Source organism: Xenopus tropicalis, chromosome 1 (assembly GCF_000004195.4).
Source record: "Xenopus tropicalis strain Nigerian chromosome 1, UCB_Xtro_10.0, whole genome shotgun sequence".
NCBI classification, from domain to species: Eukaryota; Metazoa; Chordata; class Amphibia; order Anura; family Pipidae; genus Xenopus; species Xenopus tropicalis.
Genome location: NC_030677.2, coordinates 74616951 through 74640791, shown reverse-complemented (window position 1 = coordinate 74640791; position 23841 = coordinate 74616951). Strand labels below are relative to the sequence as shown.

The window sequence follows — 23841 nt, the reverse complement described above, 5'->3', positions numbered from 1 at the left end:
AGGGAAGGAATGTTGTGGGAAAGGAAGCACAGTGAAAAAAAAAAAACACTAGGGACAGAACCTTTGGAAACATTTTTGGCAGAGGACCTGTGAAGGAGGGGCAGGTTAGTAGACATATATATATATATAATAGACATATATTGCATTTTTTCAACTCTTTTGATTCATAGCACTGTGTAAATAAGTTACCACACCACTAGGTTAGCAAGGACCAACTCCCCAGGGGCACCAATGATTTGCCCATTGGTCACCTGGGCCCTCTGGCTGGAGGGACTTGCCCAAATAAAAAAAAATGGGCTGAACAGACAGCTACACCCCTGATCTACCACAGTCACAGCCCATTATGGCTAAACCACATTAACTTTCCCATGAGACCCACCCACTTTGATGCCTATAAATCACACTTCCATGTCTCTTGGGTCGCCTGCCATGGGGCAGCCCCCTCGGCAGTTATTTCTATGCAAATACAAAAGAATGCATCTTTAGTGAGCTGCCTATGTGTGCCCACTTAGTGTGGTTCTAAAAGCACTGACACACAGGTATACTTGTGCTCCTTTGCAGTTCAACACTCGATTTTGGGAGCTGAGAACAGAAAATAACTTTTCTGACACTGTTTTTTTTTTTTTTTTTAATACCTATACCTCTTGCACCCACAAAACACATTTATTGGATATGCTAAAGTGAAATCATGGCATTAGGAAGTGCGTGAGTTATTCTGGACGGCCAACATGAGCATCCTTAAAATCAGCAGTGCTTCTGGGCAAAGATCTCAAGCTATAAGACTACTGACCTAGTGTCACGCACGGTGTCCCAAAACTCAGAGCAAAAGCCAAGGTCCCGGTCTGAGCTCCCTCTTCTGCCTATAACAGCCACCTTTGGCTTCGGGAGGAGCCCTCCGCTACTCGGGTGCCGCCAGGACTTAATGTGAGAGGACCAGGGCAAATGCTCTGAGCAGGCAAGGGAACCTAGCGTATGCAGGATTTGGGATTAAGAGACAAGGTGATCAGGCCGAGGTCAAACCAAACGGACAGCGAAGTACAAAGTCAGATACCGGAAAGCGAAGTCAGGACAGGCAGAGGGTCAATACAGGCAGCAATCAGCAAACTCAGGGTCAGGCAAGGATCAAAACACGAATCAGAATCAGGAACAATGAAAATAACACTCAGGAGGCGAAACCGAAGTTGGGCAATCAAAATACCTTAGAGGGACCTTTAAATATTTGAATTTGGCGCCAGCGCGATGACGTCATGCGCGCGCCGGCCTTTATAAGGATGCGCGCGCACACCTTCGCGCGCCAGAGCAGCAGAGGACGCGCATCGGCGCGGGTGTTCCTGCCTGGAGAGCGGCGGGCGTCCCCGCCGTTCAGGTATGACACCTAGTCTTTTATGAGCAGACTACAAGCAGTTTGGTTCTTTTCTTCAGTTTGAGTTTCTGCTACTGAAAATAATAAAACCATGTTTGAGCTGTAAGTCCATTTATTATAGGGGGTAGCCCATTAGCTAAAGCTACTCTTGCATAGACTCCCACACACACCTGCCTTCCTTCTGTCATTTAGTTCTGTGGGGGGTACACACTTTATACAGCGTATGTGACCCATCCGACCTATTCTGTGAATCATGGCCACCTTACTCAGCAACATGTGCTATCATGTTGAGTCCAAGCAAGATAGGAAGGAGAGACCAAGCTGCCTCTCTGAAAACTTGGTCAAGTCCTTAAATAAAATATGTAGCTTCTAAAATGGTTGCCAAAACTGAACCAAATCTGGCAAGGGAGGGAAGCAACAGGCAAAAACTGGAAAGTAGTAAATAACTCTTTCTGTGTGATTTCCAGGCCCTCGCTCAGATTCCTTTGCCCATCCCAACTTTGCTTCCTAATGCCACATTGCCACAATGGACCATATGGGAATTCGGCACTATGCATGCATGCATGTATGTATGGAGTATAGATGCATGTATGTACAGTGTACAAATTCGTGGCTAGGATCTAGTTGTAGGCAGTAGGCAGCTACACATTCTTTAAACTTGGTAAAATGAGCATACGGCATGACCTGTAATGTAACTAGGACAACCCAGGCACTGCTTCTGAATCCTGCTAGCCAGGGCTTACCTGCACTGTCTCATTTTAAATGACTTTAAATTCAGCAGTGCCTTCCTCCTCATGTTGGCGCATATAGTGCCTGGCATCTATTAAAACATCCACTTCATGTTAAAAATAGTGGCAACTGCATATTGCGTGCCTGCATAGAAAACATACCAAACACACCTGTCTTCAGTAGTGCTGTAGGTGAATTTAAAAACAAAACAGCATAGAAATTCCAGTTAAAACAGGACTGTTCCAGGAACCTCTGTTATATAATGGAATGCTCTATTTGTTACATAGGATCAAATAACATTAGTGCTATGGGTAAATGATTTGTATTCTTCACTCTAAGCTCAGACTGAGAACTGCCAGAGCTAACATCTGTGCAGTGGTCTTAGAAATCCAGTGCAGAATCAATTCCAGTTTAGTTGTATCAGCTAATCAAACCCAATGCCTTTCAAATGCCTTCCAATGCTGTGTTAAATAAACCTCCATGGCCTGCCATTAGGCTTGCAGGAAGACCTTCTTGTTCAACTCGAGATAGCGAGGGCATTACTATGAAATAACCAATGTTTAAGGAATTGTGGGAGAAGACATGAATTTATTTTGTATATGTATAGACCAACTAATGACCAGTTTAATGTGCTGAGATAAAGCTACAAATATAAGTCATGTTGCAGAAAGACTGTTTTGATCTCATTAACACAAAATATGGCATCATGGTCCCTTAGTATAGCATTAATACAGGGTAAATAGAAGGGTAATGTTGACACAGATTCAAAGGTGCCAAATAAACCATAAAGCCATACTTAAATAATTACAAAAATAATAATACTAAAAATAATTATAATAATAATACTAAATTCCTTTGAACAGCCAACTTAAATTATTTTCTATTTCATGGTTATAACATACAATACATTGCTACACTGGCCCACAGAAAAAATGAACAGAACATAAGCTGCTATTTTATTTAATTCTAAGACATATGTGATTTGGGCATAAACTCATCAAATAATTTTCCACACTAGTCAGTAGTAACATGTACATGTATTATGCTAATCGTAACTCCTCCTTTTGCTCAGGGTGCTTTTCTAAGCACTTTTGCAATTTACATGAATTTTTTTTTTTGTTTTTTTTTTAAGTTTCAGCACTATTTAAGTTTTTATTAACTGTACAGTCAAAGAGATATGCATTTAGAAGAAAAGCAGGGAACTATTCTGATTTTGCATTGCTCAAAAAAAAGTGTCCTGAGAAATTTTACATTCAATGTTAAGGTTTACTTATCCTTTAAAAGCGGTAACTGCACATAAAAAGAGGAATGAGCGGTCATAAATCTGTAATGCTGTATCGCCTCACAAATTCAAAATATGGGCAAAAGTACTGAGGAAAAGTAATAATTATTTCAAACAAATCTCTGTTTATACAGAGAAAGATTTATATTACAAAGCTGTTAACAGAGCAGTTATGACCCCATAATTCAGGCTTACTGGTTTTCCAGTTAGCTGGAACACTGCTTAATACCAAATTGTTTCTGTGCTGTACATTAAGTGAAGGTATCAACCACAGGAAAGCTTTCAGTTCAGGAAATCAGAACATCAGGATAGTGCGGATGCTTTGGGAGGTAAAGAGACAAAGATATATATTGGTAAAAAATACCAGATAAGACAAAAAAAAAATACAGAAATTAGATATATCATCCAGAATGCTATGGATCTGGGCTTTCTGAATTAAAATTCACTCCCTTTACTAACCCAATACCCCCTTTATATCTCCCTTGCCATACCATTGCTTCATATCTGCACTTTTTTCAATACCTGTTGAAAAAATGCAGAGTAATGCAGCATAGTTCAAAGGCACTGTTATGCACAGGCACAGAGCATGCACAGTTGGATCAGCTGCACATGAATCTGTTCCATTTGTCTGCATTGAGCAGCTCAGGGCATACTTGGAAGCCTGGAACAAGATGATGACATGCTTTGATGAAAACTTTTTTTTTTTGAAGGGGCAATGATGGCCCATGGTGGGAGGTTAGCAGAGAAGGAAATGAAATATCATTCTGGAGGCCAATTTTTTAGGGTCCTGATGTTTTGTTTATCAAGGGGAAAGTAATATTTAGTTAGACATAATATATTTCTATAATGCGTATATAAATAGTGGATTTATTTGGGCCCTTGAGGGTGCAAAAACAAGAGGGATGCACTGAACGGTTCTGGGGGGGGGGGAGCAGGACAGAACAGCTCTGGGTGGGGGGGAAGAGGAATGGAACGCGACACAATCAGCTGTAAGGGGGTGTGGGCGGGTGGAATTGTGCAGTTGTTATAGAGGGCCCTCCAGCAGGCATATGAATGAACCTAAATTGCAAAACTAATACTGAGTCAGTGAAGCAAAACTAATACTGGGGTGGGACTTTCATGGAAGTTCTGTCCTGCTTCCCCCTGAGAGCTGTTTGTAACTTCTGACAGCAGAACGTTTGGCTCTGTGCTCATTTTGGATAGAGAAGTAAATAGCCAAACATTCCTTGTAAGCAGCACAGCAGCTGCTGTCAGAAGTTACGAACAGCTCTCAGGGGGAAGCAGGACAGAATGGCTCTGGGGGGGAAGCTGGTATGGCACAGCGATGGGCAGGCAACGTTTACCCCTTCTGGATCCAAATTAGCATATGCTAATTAGGATTCATTTCGGTATTCCCCCTTACCATGGATTCGGGGGTTTGGCTGAACCCAAAAAACAGGGTTCGATGCATCCTTAAAAAACTATTTAATTAAGTGTGTGTATATACATATTAGGGATGCACTGAATACAGGATTTGGTTTGGGATTTGGCCAAGGATCCGGATTTGGCCAAATCCATGTGCCTGGCTGAACCAAATTCAAATCCTTAAAATCACGTTAGTCTTGTCACATAAACACAGACGTTGAAAACCTTTCAATGCGCACTCAGCACGTGGTTCTCTTTAGCGCTTCCATGGCCTTGTTTCCATATGCAAATTAGGATTCAGTTAGGCATTGGGACAAATCTTTCACGAACGATTTTGGGGTTTGGCAAATTAAAAAATAGTGGATTCAGGGCATCTCTAATACGCACACATATTATATATATATATATATATATATATATATATATATATGTACATACATCATTTTTTTTTTTTTTGCTGAAAGCTTCATAATTCCAAAATATATTGAAATCCCTTTTAAGGGGTGCTTTTAAAAACAGTAAAATAAAAACAGTATGTGATAAATAAAATGACCCACCTGTTACCAGAGCGTAAAAGCTCAAACCCCTCATTTATCTGATCAAAAGGCAAAGTGTGGCTCACCAATCCATCAAGATTAAATTTATTTGCCATGAATTCATCAACCAGTCGAGGGACACTTTCCTTGCTTTTCCAACCTAAATGAACAACAAAGGGGTGACAAGGCGCAATTGTTAAGACTGATGAAGGTGTAGCTCATTTACTTCCACCGCTCCACTTTAAGATGCTTTCACTTTAATTTGGGGATTATTCAGTTTGTAGACAATTTGCAGAGATAGCAATATTTTAAATCATTATATGTATGGATGCACTGGGATTCTGTTTGGGATTTGCCATTCTGCCTTTTTCAGCAGGATTTGGTTCTGGCCGAATCCAAGCCTCTGGCCTAACCGAATCAGATTCCTTAAAATCATGTGACTTTTGGTTACATGAATACAGAAGTAAAAAAAAAAATCACCATGCGCAAAGTGTGCACTTCTATTTAACCCTTCTGTAGTAATTTCATATACATGTGTGGAACTTAATGAGCATTTGCTTTATAATCTTTTCCATTAATGACCAAGTTGTAAGCTTGAGTCCATTTCAGGATCCAGTGCTGACCCCTTGTGGCTCTGTGCAAATCTCTAAGCTATGTGTGTATGGGCCTTAATTAACTATACAGGCCAGCATATACTGTAAGCAGTACTGAAGATGTAGAAAATATTTAGAATATGCTACAAATCCAAAATATATTAATATTAAGGTGACAAAGTACCTACAAACCACCTTTGAAAGGTGGTAATGTCTTTCACTATACAAAAACTAAAGGTTCATCATTCATTTTTAAAAGCTACTAAGTTGGTTTAATTTTTTTGTGCAAAATACAGTAATTGTCATAAGTGAAACTGGCAAAGTGAAACAGGGCAGATTTGCTCAGCATTAGCTGTGACTATTTAAAAACTTGGTTGCTGCTACTAATCACAGTGGCTTTCCTGCCATAGCTTATAAGTATAAGTCACTGTGCAGATTAGTCGCATCGACTAATACTAATCACCACATGTGTGGCATTTGATTGGTTGCTCTGCATCAGTAGACCAGAAGCACATTTTGTACCTGTTAGATATGTTAGATTACATTACCTGATTTGTAGTATTTATCAATATAATTAAGGAGTGCACCAAATTAAAACCTCTTTAGCAGGATTTGGTTCCAACCTAACCCAAGTGCCTGGCGAACCGAATCCTATCACGTATCACGTTACTATCAGTCACACATTTAAGGAAACTGAAAATGTTTTCCTGTGCGTCTCTGTTCCTGGTGCTAATTTGCATATGCAAATTATGGTTAGAATTTAGATCTGTATTTGGATGAATCCTGCAGTAAAGATTAAGGATTCAGATGAATCCCAAAAATACGTATTTGATGCACACCTATTATTTTTTAACTGTACCTCCAAATATGCTCCCTTTCCATGTACGTCCTGTAAACAGCAATATTGGATCAAAAGAGATTTGTGCTGCTGATGGAGCCTCTCCAATAATAACACTGGTTCCATATCCCATGTGACAGCATTCCAGGGCCGCTTTCTGTTAATAACAAGTTTTTAGGAAATAATGTTAATGGGTTAGTTTACATTGAAGTTAACTTTTATTATATCATAGAATATCCCATTCTTAGAAACGTTTTGATTGCTTTCATCTTCCAGTTTAAAATGCTGTCTAGTTATAAGGGGGGCACTGAACCGGTAGCCAAAAACGTATCACTCTGTGAGGCTACAATTTTATTGTGTTACTTTTTATATTTATCTTTCGATTCAGGCCATCTCATTTCACATTACATTACACTACATGTCACACGTATTAGATATTATATGTTACATGTATTATATTATATATTATGTCACATAACACTACCATTATACCCATGTTACATGTGGCATACCATAAGTTAAGTTTTCCATAGAATTGTCTGTTATTCTAAAAAATCCACATAAAAAGCAAAACTAATCCTTTGTATTGTTTTTTTTCAGGATTTGTTAGCTATGATTATGAAATGTGGCTATGCAGGAGAGAGGGAATTTTTTCAGAACAAGGTTTTTCAGACTACAAGACAAGACCACTTGTATCAAACCGGAAAGGAAAAGAAATGGTAATTAGTGGTATTAGTGGTTGTATATATAGTTTATGTATGTGAGTGTATAGATTGGTAAGTATAGGTTGTGCGTGCTGGGTTTACTTGGATAGGTTGAACTTGATGGCCTCTGGTCTTTTTTCAACCCTATGTAACCATGTAACTATGTAAAATGTGTACTTGGAAAACTATCCATTTTCTATGTAGCTCCATTTATTTCTGTTTCTCTCATCAGCTGTCTCCTTTACGATTTTCTTCTAAACATCATTCTCTCCTTTTTTTTTTCCTTTCCTTTTCACATCCAAACATTCCCTCTGCTCCTCCCTTCTTTTTTCTTGCTGCTATTGCTTTCACCATGCATTCCATAGCTGAATAATAGCAATTATATTCTACATTGGGAGAAAGTTAATGCATCTCTTGCTACTAACCATAAACTTGCATGTGCTCCAATTACCAAGAGTTTTTCAAGATCTAGTTTGCTGCAATTGTACTGAATAGTTTTATATTGCCCCTTACTTCCTAATAGGCTAATAGAGGGCAAAGGAAACATAAAATACTACTGTGTTTAGAGAACTTTGAAAATGCAAAAAGTTGACTCCTCATTAAAGGAGAGGGAAAGGTAAAAACTAAGTAGGATTTATCAGAGAGGTCTATGTAAATACAACCACAAACACTTACAAAACTTCTGCTCTAAGCCCTCAGTGAAAAGAAACATCACATTTCTTTTCTTCTATTATGTATACATAATCTTCTGTGTGAGACTTCCTGTTCTCAGAAAAATCCTTCAGGGCACAACAAGAGTCTGCTGTTTGCTTCTCTCTCCTCTTCCCTTCTGCTCTCTCCTCTCTGCAGTAATTGAAGCTGAGAGCTGTTTGCTGTCTGTGCGCTGCTGCCAGGAAGTTAAGTCAGACCAAGCTAAAATGGCTGCTGCAATTTTAAACAAACAGAGGTAGCTTCCATGGCTGTTTACTTAGGTATGCTAAAGCATTCTGCAGCAAAAATGTAGCATTCTATCTTGCAATATTATGACTAATCTATTAATCTAGAGTAGCTTCCCTTCTCCTTTAAAGATAAAACTGAAAACTTATATTACAGTAGAATGCTTACCATTGTATCTGTGTTTCCAATACATTCAAAGGAATAATGTACTCCTCCATTTGTCATTTCAGTAATCACCTCCTGGATTGGCTTGGAATAATCCAGAGGATTGATACATTCTGTTGCCCCAAACACCTTAGCGATATCGAATTTAGCACTGTTTATATCAACAGCTATAATTATTGCAGCTCCTGCAGATTTGCAACCTATTACAGCTGAAAGGCCAATTCCACCTAACCCAAACACAGCACAAGTAGAACCGGGCTCCACCTACAGAAAGAAAATATTCAGTGCCAACAGTCATATTTTAATCATAGAGCACAAATAGGACTTATTTACTGAAAAACATGGTGCTATGTGCAAAAATTAGGAGCAAACCAACTCACACTCATAACGGTTATCCAGAACTGAACTGAAGGGTCTAAGGTAAAATATTGTGTTTTACTCAGTAGGCTGTTAGATGATATGAGGTAGATCCCTGAACAGCCACACTAGCTGCACGTGCTATATCCCTGCCTTGTGGAGAATGTATTTTGTTCCTTGTGCAAATAGTTCAAGTAATATAAAAATGATCACTTATACATGAAAACTTGCACATTAGCAAAAAGGCAAAAACTTGGTGGGGTGAAAACTTTACATGTAGTACCTTAGCAGTATTGACAACAGCTCCATATCCTGTTGGAAAACCACATCCAAAAAGGCAGGCCTTATCCATGGGTACTCTGTCATCAATTTTTGCAACTGCATCAACTGGAACCACAGTATATTCCGAGAAGGTGCTTGTCCATAAAAAGTGATAAGCAGCTTTTCCTTTGCACAAAAATCTAGATGTCTTGTCAGGCATTACATTTTGTGACTCACTGAGACTGTAAATATATTTGAAGATAAATAAATATCTATATATATATATATATATATATATATATATATATATAGTCTTGCAAAGAATCAGCACTCACCAGTATCGGGCACAGGCTGGGTGCTGACAAAAATAATACATCAAACTCAACAGTAGAAAGCACTCACAGCTACAGCATCAATCAGGTCAGTGATTTATTTCAGCATACCATCTACGCGTTTCGATCACCACAGGATCGTCATCAGGATGATAGACAGGAAGTGAAGTGTCAGGTTAAAAACCCGCAGTATCCAATCAGTGTTTATACAACATTAACCCATTCAATAACATGTGCAAAGTGTAATCAAATACCAGGCACTTAAAAAATCCCCATATGATCAAAAATAAAATTATCATCAAACATCTAGACATATTAATACATAAACTAGGACATATCCCATATATATCAATGTAGTAAGCCACATGGCAAAGCTCATAGTGAAATATAATTTTAAAACACATAAGTCAATCTATCAAGACACATGACAAAGTCACATGTCATGACTAAAAATTGAATTTATAAATATCACCATTAACTTCAATACTCATCTAAACTCATAATAGTGCATAAAATAGGACATATCCCATATATATCAATGCGATAAGCCACATGGCACAACTCATAGTGAAATATAATTTTAAAACACATATGAGTCAATCTATCAAGACACATGACAAAGTCACATGTCATGTCTAGAAATTAAGATGATAAATATCACCATTAACTTTAATGCTCATATACATTAGCTATTACATATTAATAGGGAAAAATAAGTTACCCACCCAAAGTTATAACGTGATAAAAACTAGCGTGTTGTAAAAAGTTATTTCATATTCATAGTGAGATTTAGGAAATGTGAACAGATAAACGGACAAAAATTGTCCAATACTAATAAAAAGCATTTCTTACAATCTTTATAAAGTTAAAAGCAGTCACACTTAAAAACATTTAAGGAAGTCACTACATAAAGACCAAGAAACATCACTTAGGATAGTGGATGATCAAAATAGCATCAAATATCTTAAATTAGGATCACGTTAATTAACTGACTTCAAATTACATAAACCAATGCTATCTAAAAAATTGGTCATAAGGCCATCATATAGGAAATACCCAGGGACACAACAGTCAGTTTATATAAAACAAGATAGTGATAACATCTCATTTAATCCCCTAGGGGCAATTGTGTCAAGTCTCCGGATCCATTGGGCCTCCCTCTGCAGCAGTAGCTTGGATCTGTCTCCACCCCGTGCAAGGGGGGGAATATGATCAATCAATATTGCTCTCAACATAGGCAGTGAATGTTTGCACTGTACAAAGTGTCGGGCCAGTGGAATATCGGATTTCCCAGATGCCAGGGCCAGACGAATCACGGCGATGGGCTCCAATGTGGCCCCCTCATACGCCAATCTATATATGAACTCCTTTGAATGTAAATATATCTATCCTAGATATGCAGACAGATATGTGTTTTAAAATTATATTTCACTATGAGTTGTGCCATGTGGCTTATCGCATTGATATATATGGGATATGTCCTATTTTATGCACTATTATGAGTTTAGATGAGTATTGAAGTTAATGGTGATATTTATAAATTCAATTTTTAGTCATGACATGTGACTTTGTCATGTGTCTTGATAGATTGACTTATGTGTTTTAAAATTATATTTCACTATGAGCTTTGCCATGTGGCTTACTACACTGATATATATGGGATATGTCCTAGTTTATGTATTAATATGTCTAGATGTTTGATGATAATTTTATTTTTGATCATATGGGGATTTTTTAAGTGCCTGGTATTTGATTACACTTTGCACATGTTATTGAATGGGTTAATGTTGTATAAACACTGATTGGATACTGCGGGTTTTTAACCTGACACTTCACTTCATGTCTATCATCCTGATGACGATCGAAACGCGTAGATGGTATGCTGAAATAAATCACTGACCTGATTGATGCTGTAGCTGTGAGTGCTTTCTACTGTTGAGTTTGATATATATATATATATATATATATAGAATCCACGTCTCGTAGGAAAGAACCGCACTCTCAGGGCTTAAACAGCAAAAAATAAATTTATTAAAGAACAAAACCTGACGTTTCGGCTGTGGCTACAGCCTTTCTCGAAGTAATTAACACAGTAGTGAATACCCCCAAGGGGCACTCTATCCCCCTTATGTTGGGTGCACTACACACTCACACTTACCTTTTCACACTGGGTCCGATCACCACTTTCCTCCTCAGTTTATGGACTGATCACCTCTTTCCTCCTCATCTTATGGACTAACATAATAATCCAAACCGTGCCTTCCAGCCACAATTTAAGATTATTACAATCGGACTATATACACCCGGCTAGGGACATAATAGGAACGCGGAGTTGGTCTGTGTCCCTGCGCATGATATGATATCAAAGATTTTGGGTTCCTGTGCCACTCCGTCGAACCAGTCCCCAGCTATTTAAAGTAACTGCCACTATGTTAGAGCCTCCCCGAGTGAGCATGGTAGGCTCGTTGTGCCTAAATTGCACGGGATGTGACACTTTGATTAACCTTGACCGGGAGGGGATATAATCGGAATGCAGGGTTGGTTGTTGTCCTACCATTATGGTTGGGTACGTGTGCCACCCTAGCAGACCAGTCCCCATCACCTCTTATCCTACAACCATTTTTCAATATTGATATAATTGTGTTTCAACCCTGACAGTCCCGCAAGGTTGGTTGAGACGTCTCTGTTAAGAATAATTTACGACTCTGACCACGTTCCCGGTTCAACCCGGGTTTGTGGTTCTTGATAATTAGATGGCACACATACTTGAGGGTTTGGATTTATTACAGCATCTCCACTTTTATTTATTTTTTATATTTTTTATTTTCACGTTATCCTTGTTTTCAATTTAGTTTTAGTTTCACGCTATCTCCATTCAACTAACACAATAGACGGTAAACTATACCAGGATGTAATGCTGATCACCTTTGATATAGCTTTCTTCTGTTTCTTTCTCTTTTGCTACCTGTTGGTACTCTTCCCCTTTACCTGATTTCTTACCGGTTCGTTTTCCGTTATAGACTGTACAACTAACACCTGTGATCAATTTTGTGTTCAATACAAGTAACCATAGGTTACCATTCTTGTTGCTACTATAGAATTGTGTCTGTCTAATTATGTATCAGTCTGTTCCGGGCTGCTCTGTAACATGTATATAGATACGTTGTTGTAACCAGAGAATGGTTTCTGTCCATCTAATTATGTATCAGTCTGTTCCGGGCTGCTCTGTAACATGTATATGGATACGCACATTAACACGTAACAGGACTTTTTTTCCCTGGTTCACTTACCGTATTTCACGTCATCAGGGGGGTGGTCACGTATTTGAGTTTCCCGCCATTCACACTATTTATGGGTATTCACTACTGTGTTAATTACTTCGAGAAAGGCTGTAGCCACAGCCGAAACGTCAGGTTTTGTTCTTTAATAAATTTATTTTTTGCTGTTTAAGCCCTGAGAGTGCGGTTCTTTCCTACGAGACGTGGATTCTAAATAACTTCTTTGAAAGTGCACCCAGGCCACCAAAGTTACTCCAATCGTGAGTGCCGACTCTACCTGTTTTTTATATATATATATATATATATATATATATATATATATAATTGCATATAATATATATATATATTAAAACACTTACTGAGTTTTAAGGCAGCAGTTGGTATTTGGATTAAGGCAAGAACTGCACTTTCCACACTGTGGGATACAAAGTGGAATAACTTTGTCTCCTGCAAAAACAGAAACATAACATTGTTTAAATGTGGCATTAGATTTGCACTAAATACACTAACCATAGAGATGCACAGGTCAAAACTGTAACATGAAAGCAGCCTACACCATTGGTATGATGATAAGGCCACCCTTTTTATCACAAACTCAAGTCTGAGTGCAGATGAAAATGCAGGAGTTTGGAGATGCAGGTATTTGTAAAGTGTAATTAAAAAAAAAAAAACCTATTGAATATATTTGGATTCCAGAGCTCTTGGATCGAAAAAAAATTAAAGGTGAAGTATAGGCTAAAAGGCAACAATGTGCTTTCCTCTAGAATTCTGTCCTTTATATTTTATCTTTCTGCAAACTATACCTGGTTTAAGTCCAGTCACACCTTCTCCAACGCTTTCAATTATTCCAGCTCCTTCATGGCCCAAAATGACAGGAAAATCAATACCTTTTAAAGCCCCCTTCAAAACATGGTCGTCGGTGCGACAGATTCCTGTTGCAACCATCTAAAAAATTGACAATAAACAAACAAATCACATTCCATTACATGACCTCATTTTGCAAGCAAGTTGTAGTATAATAACACAGAAATACACAAAATAGAGAAATTTCATCATCTTACCGTGATTTCTATTTCCAAGTCACTCTTCATGGCAGCATTCACCAACATAGGGTAATCCCCGCCCCTTTAGGTCACTGGACAGGAAAGTGTTAAGCTTGACATATAAGCTGCCCCCCCCCCCGCTGCCCCTTAGTCCAAGCAACTGAAGGGAGAGAAGTTGGTGAATGCTGCCATGAAGAGTGACTTGGAAATAGAAATCACAGTAAGATGATAAAATTTCTCTATTTCCCAAGTCACCATGGCAGCAAATCACCAACATAGGGAATTCCCCAAGCTAAAAGAAGGGTGGGACAACAGAGGCTGCTTAATCAATTTATTTCAGAACATTCAGTGAATGACTGCCTGAAGAATTTTCCTTCCAAATCTCGCTTCTTGGGACTGAAACACATCCAGCCTGTAGTGCTGGATAAAAGTAGATGCGAATGACCACCTTGCTGCCTTACAGATCGCCTTTTGTGGAATGTGCCTTAAGATCCCTTGGGATCTCCCTGTCAGCCAACTGGTAAGCCAAAATGATACAGGAAACAATCCATCGACTAACAGTCACTTTAGATGGGGCACATCCCCTTCTTAGACCCCTTGGAATTATAAACAATTTATCAGACTTGCGCCAAGACTCTGTTCATCCTAAATAATGCAATATTGCTCGTACCAAATCCAAGGTGTGCCAAAACCTCTGCTGCTCCGACTTGGGATCTGGACAGAATGAAGGCAGAACCACCTGGGCTTGAATCAGGACTCTGTGTATCTGAACCTCCTACCAGAGCAAATTGCGCAAAACATTTCCACACTTTGTAGTATTGAGCAGAGGTAGAGGCCTTCCTTGATCTCAACAACAAGGACAATAATTCTTCTTGACAACCTCTTCTCATCAACCCCTGCCTTTCAATTTCTAGGCCATCAAGGACAGATGACCCGCGTCCTTGTAGTAAATTGGACCCTGTGACAGTAGGTCCTGCCAAAGTGGAAGCTTCATTGGTGTCTTTACTGCCAACTGCAGGAGCAACGGGTACCAAGGACGTCTCGGCCAATGAGGAATTATGGCTATAATTAGACCCGTCTCCCGGTCTATTTTCTTCAGTACCCTCCATATCATACGAAAGGGAGGAAAAACATAGGCGAACGTCTTGCTCCAGTCTTGAAGCAAAGCATCCACACCTGCTGTGGATTGGGAAGAAGTCTGGAGAAGAATTTTTGACACTTGCGATTCTGAGATGTTGCCATCAGATCTATCTCTGGAGTTCCAAACCTTCGCACAATCATCCGAAACACTGTCGGACTCAGACTCCATTCGTTTGGATCTAATGTATTGTGACTGAGGAAGTCGGTTTGGAGGTTCTGTATACCTGGCACGTGCAGGGCTGTCAACCCTGCTAAATTCTGTTCTGCCCAAGACATTATTGAGGACACTTCCTTTATCAGCCTTGGACTTTTGGTCTCTCCCTGTCTCTGGATATAAGCCACTGCTGTAGCGTTGTCTGATCTTACTTTTACCCAGCTGTGGGCTATATTTTGGGCAAAGGCGAACAACACCTGACCTATTGCCCTTAATTCCAGGATATTGGAGGAAACTGCACGACAGTCCCATTGACCTTGAGCGGTCTGCTTGCCCAGAACTGCCCCCCAGCCTGTCTCTGAGGCATCTGTGGTGACGATTAGCCACTCTGGTTCTGCAAGAGGCAGCCCTCGTAAAAGATTTTCTGGGATGAGCCACCAGTCTAAACTCTGTCTCACCTCTTCTGGTAAATGGAGACGCTGGTTCAACCTCAGAGGGTTGAGGACACCTGAACAGAACAGGAAGTTTCATGTGCCACCTTGCCCACTTCCCCATCTGTATAGCAGAAGACATGAGACCGAGTACCAACATACACATTCTCACGGAAACTGTGGACAGGCTCCTTAGGCACCGCACCTGTTCTCTTATCTTCTGGATCTTCTCCAGAGGAAGGCAGACCAAATTGTCTAACGTCCTGAGATGTGCGCCCAGGAACACCAGGCTTTGAGTTGGAGAAAGGCAACTTTTTTCCCAATTTATGACCCAGCCAAAGTGCTGCAATCTGACTATGGCTCTGTCCAAGTTTTTGACTGCATCCATTCTGTGTCTGCCACCAACAGGATGTCGTCTAGATAGTGGTAAGCCGCAATTCATTCCTCTCTTAGAATTGCTATGATTGTTACCAATACGTTTGTAAATGTTCTGGGCGAAGTGGAAAGGCTGAAGGCCAGACATGTGAACTGCATGTGCTGCTGCCCCACAGCAAACCACAGAAAATTTCTGTCTGCTCTGTGCATGGGGACATGGAAATATGCATCCTTCAAATGGAGATTCATTAACCATGCTTTTGGAGGCACTGCAAGAATTATGGACACTAAGGACTCCATCTTTAACCGCCTGCATTGAATAAATTGGTTCAGTGGTCTGAGGTCTAGGACAGGTCTGAAGGCCCCTGAGGACTTCCGCACCAAAAAGAGTTTTGAGTAGAACCCACACTTCTGGAATGAGGGAGGAACCTCCTCCACCGCTCCTGACTTCACAAGAGTACTTACATACTCCTGGAAAATTACCTCCGCCTGAGGAATTTTGGGAGGTATTGACCTTCGAAAAACATTACTGCTGGGTCTTTTCTGGAATTCGAGCCGATACCCTTCTCGAACAACCCCTAAGACCCAAGCATCTCTCACTGTAGAGACCCAGACTTTGTGAAAAAGCTGTAACCTTGCGCCTATCTTCAAAGTCTGGACCGGCTGAACCTCATTGCGATTTCCCCTAAGTTGGAGTGAAGGCAGAGCTTTTCCTGCCTGTCTGCCTCGTCTCCCCACGTTTTGATCTCCAGTTTGATTGTCTGGTATATGATCTATCGTGTATATATGATCCTGACGAAGGGATATGATCCTGACGAAGGGAGGGTGTATCCCCCCCGAAACGTTGATCAAGGTGGTCATAATAAATGGGGTAAGCTCCCCGACTGCATATGTTTGTGTGTGCGGCTCCATTACAGAAACAGTTCGATATGATCTATCGTGCCCAGAAAATTTCGAACTGCGAAAGGAAATCTGTGGATTTCTCGCTCTTATATCTCTTCTCCTGGGGTAAGAAGACACTTTTACCCCCAGATGCCTTCTTAATTATGGAGTCTAACTTTTCTCCAAATAACATCTCACCCTCAAAGGCTAACTGACAGAATTAGACTTAGAGGAAGAATCAGCCATCCATGGCTTCAGCCACAGTGCTCGCCTTGATGCCACCAACAGGGCCATTGATCTTGCAGATAACTTGACCAAATCTACCAAAGCATTCGCCATAAAATCAGCTGCCAACTTCATCTCAGTGAGCATCTCCTTCAAATTTGATCTCTTAACATTCGAAGTAATGGCATTCTCCAAATTATCAGCCAGACTTTCATAACCCTGGATGTTGAGGTTAAAGCAACTGCCGGTCTGCATGCTGCACCAGCTTCCACAAAAGCTTTTTTAAGATTAAATTCTAGGCGCTTCTCCTTTGGGTGTTTAGATGCTGCAGCATCTTCCACAGGAAGAGTAGTCTTCTTTGCTAACCGAACAACCGCAGGATCCACCTTTGGAGGACTGTCCTATACTTTAGAAAATGCTTCCTCCACTGGATACCTCTTTGCAAATTTCCCTTGTATCAATACCTTTTTCTCTGTCACGTTCCACTCTGAGGTGATTAACTGCTTAATTGATTTTTGGACTGGAAAAGTAACTCCCTTCTTTTCAGGGAAGGAAAGAATTTATCAGCCGCTGTACTCTTAGGAATCTCTTCCGTCAGGGTCAATGCTTTCCTTACAGCTCTAACTAGGCTATGTATAGCTGCAGAATCCAATGCAGTATCCTCCTCTGATAAGACTTCACCTTCTTCAGATATAAATGATTGACCCTCCCCGAGATCGTACAGTTCCTCATCCGATATTTCTGACAGCGAGTCATAAATAGATTATCTTCCTCTTATTGATCTCCTTGCAACCAGAGAAGAAGATGCTTCTTGCACTCCTTGAACTACTGCTTGCTTTATGATAGAAACCAGTGCATCAATCTGTGGTACTCCAACTTCCTGAGTTTCTCCCACTGGCTGCTGTATATCCGTAGATTTTCTAGCTTGTGCAGCATCTTTCTGGGTATCACTGCTGGCAGGGAGGCTGAAAATAAAACATCAGCATTAGACTCCTGCCCAGCTGTTTCCCCAGCACCACCCCTGAAGCCTCTCTTACCAGGGACCTTTAGGCTGTAACCCAGAGCTGGGCTGTTCCATCACAGCAGCTGCAAGAGAAGAGGATCCATAAACATCATGCTTCCCCCAAACGAAATTAGGAAGACTTACTTTACTTGTCAGAAGTCTCAGCAAACAGTCAGGCGCCTAGTCTGTGGACAGACAGCGCCCAATGCCAAAACGCCATTTAAATAGGCACCTAGGATGACGTCAGCGACGTGCACGGATTCCAGCGCATCCGCATCCAGCCATAGCGCTACTTCCGGGGTGTGGAACGCACGCGCGTCTGCCGCTTCCGGGCTATGGAACACATGCGATCCTGTCACTTCCACCCTACAAAGGTGCACCCTGGATACTCCTGCAGAGCCTGAGACTCCTACACATCCCCAACACTCAGTAAGGGAGTGTACACATTGACCTGGACAGGAAAAAGACTAAGGGGTTGCGGGGGGGGGGGGGGGTGGGGGGGTGGGAGCTTATTTGTCAAGCTTAACACTTTCCAGTCCAGTGACCTAAAGGGGCGGGGATTGCCCTACGATGGTGATTTGCTGCCATGGTGACTTGGGAAACATTGCTGGTCCATATTTATTAATACAAAACAAAAAATTCTGGAAGAATAAGTAAGCTATCTGTTCTGTAGTTTCGAAATGTGCCATACTCAAAGTATATGTGAGGCTCTGCTAAATTAAAATGTTCACAGTACTTCTTTTCTTGTATGCCTAATAACTGTAAGCCTACAGCCTCTATGGCTGCAACATCCACTAGTCTGCAGAGTAGCACTGAAGTTTAAACAGACCCCAGGCCAGTGTGTAGTTCCTTTGTGTTACTGTTGAGAGAGCACTTGGTCAGATTGGGCCAGCAGAAAAAAAACCTGGTGGGCCCCACTGACAAGTTCCCAATCCTCGCTTGCACTTTCCTGCAGATCTCCCTCCCATAATTGTGCTGAAGATAAGTATAATTTATGCAGCATGCTTGGGACAGAGAGGCTTGGGCAGGAGATGGGGGCCGTTGCTGAAGGGGATGTGGGCGCTCCTGGGGTGGCAGCCCCAGTGGGCCCTGCACTCTACACTCTGACCATAAGCCTAGCATTGCTCCCTTGTGGGCAGCTACACTATTTGTGGGCAGTTAGCATTTAGAGTGTAATGCTTCACAAACCTTAGAATAATGTTGTCACTTGGCACTGGCTACAAAGGTACAGCATTCTGGGGCAGGAGATACAATAATGTTAAGTTCACGCATTACTTCCAAGGTCTAAATATATCAAATAGGAATTTACGCAGATTATCGGAACTGCTTATTTTATAAATAACAGCTTTTCTTTTCAACCTGATATTTTGCATCACCCAAAAAATCCCTGTTGACAGTAATGCAAAAGCACAATAAATTTACCATGTTATTATTTTGAAGTTATTGTTTGCTGAACTGCCATATTTTACTAATATATATAGGTTACTACATATGTAGCATATTTATGGTATGTTTGGGAATTTTCCATGCTATGCCATTACAAGTCACTTTTGCTTGACTATATCCCCTTACCCTCAAGCTCTGCCCATGCTGACTTCTGGTTTAAAGGGATTGTTCACCTTCCAAACACTTTTTCCTCTTCAGTTGGTTTCAGACATAACACTAGAAATAAATAATTTTACCAGTTGCTCCCTATTTGTTATTTTTTTAAAACTGAAGTTTAAACTTAAATGTTCCTTGGGTGTTTAAGTCTGGCAGCTCAGTAATCCAGGTGCAGACTCTAAACTGTTACAATTTGCTCCATTAGTTTTTTCAGCAGCATCTGTGGAATGTTAGCAACTATTGTATTCATTAGAAGAGCAGCCTTTAATGAAACTCTGGGTTTATTCTTAGCTGAACCAAGCACAAGAAATGTATCAAGTAATGGAGCAAATTAGAACATTTTACTAAATAGGTGATCCCAATCCCACAGCTGCAATAGGGAGACATGAGAAATTATATAAAACCCTATGGGACAGTTATGGGACACAACAACAAAGGTTAGGGTCAACCATCTTAAGAATAATGGAGATTTATAATAAAGAATGCAAGGTAAATCAGTACTATATAAATCTAAGTATGACTTAAAGCTCTTGCTATTTCCAGTAAACAAATAACAAGGAGATTTTTTTAAAGGCTATAGATTGTTGCAAAAATTTAATATTTGGAGTGATTGTATTTCAAAGGAACATTATTTTTTTATTATTATTGGTCTCATACCTTGATTCGAACTTCACTGGCTTTTGGTACTTCAACCTCTATTTCTTCAATTGTAAGGGGTTTTCCAATCTCCCAGGCTACAGCCGCTTTGCATTTTACAATCTATTAGTTAGAAAACAGACACTATATTAAGAAACAACCTCGATAAAATACCTCAGACTAAAGACATTTAACATTAAAGTAAAATTCTCTTTTACCAGAATGCAAAATACCAGATTCATACACATAATAGTAATGAATATTAAAAATACTTCATTTGATCATACATCTTATCATGCAATGACAGTGGAGATGTTTAACTGCTGCCAGCAATAGCACAGCATTATGGTTGTTTTATTAAAGCCCACGCTTTAATGAAGGTGACAAAAATACCCATGTGTCACCGCAGAGTATGGCACATACAGGCAGCATAGGGCAGGAAGAGTATGGTACACACAGACAATGTAGGGCAGGCAGAGTATGGCACAAACAGGCAGCATATGGCAGGTAGAGTATGGCACACACAGGCAGCATAGGGCAGGAAGAGTATGGTACACACAGACAATGTAGGGCCGGCAGAGTATGGCACAAACAGGCAGCATATGGCAGGCAGAGTATGGCACACACAGGCAGCATAGGGCAGGCAGAGTATGGCACACACAGGCAGCATAGGGCAGGCAGAGTATGGCACATAGGCAGCATAGGGCCGGCAGAGTATGGCACAAACAGGCAGCATATGGCAGGCAGAGTATGGCTCACAGGCAGCATAGGGCAGACATAGCATGGCACACACAGGCAGGTTAGGGATAGTATGACACACATAGGCAGCATAGGACAGGCAGAGTATTGCACACACGGGCAGCCTGCCCTATGCTGCCTCAGGTTTGTGCCTGAGTCTGAGCTTTCAGAAAGAGCTAGCTCTACACATTATAACTGCTTTTAGATAACCTATTGTTTCTCCTACTCCCATGTAAATGGTAGAGTCCCAAGATTTCTTACTATAGAGTTTTATTCTGATATCTATTGGGAATTGCTATCTTGCTACCTTCCCATCATTCTGCTGATTGGCTGTCATGCTAGCCCCATGTGAAATTTCAAAATTAAATATAAGTAAATCTGTTTGCTCTTTTAAAAAATTGATTTCAATGCAGGATTCTGCTGGAGGAGCTCTATTAATTGATGTGTTTTCAAAAAAAATCCTGTTTTCCCAAGACAGCCATGTGACCTGTGCTCTGATAAACTTCAGTCACACTTTACTGCTGAGCTGCAAGTTGGAGTGATATCACCCCCCTCCCAGCAGCCGATCAGCAGAACAATGGAAAGGGAGCAAGATAGCAGCTCCCAGTAGACATCAAAATAGCACTCAATAGTAAGAAATCCAAGTCCGGCTTGGGACTCCTCCAGTTACATGAGAGCCGGAGAAACAATAGGTTCCTTTCCTTCTGAAAGTTCAGACTCAGGTACAATGAACTGAGATGGCTGTCTACATACCAAAATTACAGATAAAAAAAATACATTTGTTGGTTCAAGAATAACATTTCTGATTTACTGAGTTAATGTTTGACAAAGTAATGTGAAAGTTCAAGTCAGGTAGGTTGGAATGTAAAAGATAGGGCAGTCCAATTTGGCACCAGGTGCAAAGTTGCAAGTGTGCCCCTTAGTGCATTTCCCTCCATAGTCTTTTTACATGACCCCTATAGACTTTACTTTCAAAACACACTTATCCACACTCTCTCACTTGTGATACTTGCTGCAGTTGTTGTTGTTGTTGTTGATATAAGCCTCTCTCAGCGCAATCCACTGTCTAAAAGTCCACATGCAATAGAATAGAATAGCATAGAATCTACTGCATGACCTTAAACCAGCCATGCATTACTTTTACACAGCACAGGCATTAAAACCAAACCATTATAATGACTATTATATACTATTTAAAAGTAGGAAAATTCAGGCATTCTATATATAAATCCTTAGGTCTTGCTACTTAAATAGGTTTTTGTTCTTCCTCAGAGTAGGGAGATAAATACATAGCAGACACAGTTCTTCAAGTAGAGTATGTAAATATTGCATATGCATTAACATAACAGAGCTTACTTTCCCAGCAGTGTCCATAGTTCCTCCCCTGGTATATTCCCCCAGCCAGTGCCCTGCTGTACTGTGTCGCGCATTCACTTCCTGGTTCCGCCCCCTCCCTCCACCCCATGCTTCCCTGTGCCTGCAGCTGTGGGGAAGCTTTCTGCCTCACACTCAATTCCTGCCTTATGTTACTCACTGATTTTCCTTTAAAGGGAATTTTACACAAAAAAAGTTTTTTGCTCATTTAAAGACATTTTATAATTTCAATGGTTTTAAAGTCATCTGTAAATTTTATGAAAAACAGTCATTAGCCTGGCTGTAAATATTCTCTGCACAATTAGTTCTGAAGACGTAGCAGAAGTCAGCTAATTGCTGTCATGTTACTGTATAGTAAAACATTCTAAAATCATTAGTTCAGTTGAGGAGAAGGGGTTTAAGCAGGCCCGGACAGGCAATCTGTAGATTTTGGCAAATGCTAGAGGGGCTGCTGTAAGATGCCATAGACAGCCACTATATATTGGGCCTGTGGGAGCTGTTTGGGCCCCTGTGTACTTAAAATGCCAGGGCCAGTCCCGCTTTTTATAGCGCATCCCGCTGTCCCGGATAGTTCCCTGAATGTCCCGCATTTCCATAATAGATTACAGAAATGCGGGACATTCATAGAACGATCCGCGATAGCGGAATGAGAGGGCTAAAGCTGAGCACTCTGACTGCTTGCGCTGCTTCTCTCCTTATGTGGCTCCTTTGCCGGCGGTCCCAGGCCCTTTTATAAGGTTGCGCCCGTGCGTAATGACGTCACACGTACACACGGGGCGCAACCTTATAAAAGGGTCTGGGACCTCCGGCAAAGGAGCCACATAAGGAGAGAAGCAGCGCAAGGAGTCGGAGTGTGTATGGGGGGCACTGTGTTTGGGGGGCTTTGTGTATGGGGGGGGCTCTGTGTATAAAGGGTACTGTGTATGGGGGGCACTGTGTATGGGGGGCACTGTATATGGGGGGCTCTGTGTATAAAGGGTACTGTGTATGGGAGTAATGTGTATGGGGGGGCTCTGTGTATGAAGGGCACTGTGTATAGGGGCCACTGTGTATAAAGGGTACTGTGTATGGGGTCACTGTGTATGGGGGCTCTGTGTATGAAGGGCACTGTGTATGGGGGGCTCTGTGTATGAAGGGTACTGTGTATGGGGGCTCTGTGTATAAAGGGTACGGTGTATGGGGGCACTGTGTATGGGGGGGCTCTGTGTATGAGGGGTACTGTCTATGGGGGAAATTGGAGGCACTGTCTATGGGGTAAAGTGGGGGCACTTTCTATGGGGGGTACTGTCTATGGGGGACCTGGGGGGCACTGTGTATGGGGGGTACTCTCTACCCTGTGTGGGGGGGCAAAACTGGTAGATAGTTATAACTCAGTACAGTATGAGGGTATAGAACATTTGCATCTGATCCCGCCATTTCAACTATATGAAAGGAGTATTTTTTTAAAAAAATGGGGTGTG

General features: G+C 41.0%; 1 protein-coding gene across 2 annotated transcripts; it reads right to left on the bottom strand.

The window, feature by feature from the left end:
* Nucleotides 1–2660: 2660 nt before the first annotated feature.
* On the bottom strand, nt 2661–22455 carry adh1 (alcohol dehydrogenase 1). Of its 2 annotated transcripts, none has more exons than XM_031899303.1 (9): nt 22008–22069; nt 20291–20392; nt 13582–13723; nt 13138–13225; nt 9191–9410; nt 8554–8814; nt 6767–6902; nt 5336–5474; nt 2661–3694 (listed from the first exon to the last, which is right to left on the bottom strand). In XM_031899303.1, exons 3-9 carry the CDS (start codon nt 13721–13723, stop codon nt 3670–3672), a joined length of 1011 nt encoding a protein of 336 aa, XP_031755163.1. In that variant the 5' UTR covers nt 20291–20392; nt 22008–22069; the 3' UTR covers nt 2661–3669.
* Between the last annotated feature and the right edge of the window lie 1386 nt (nt 22456–23841).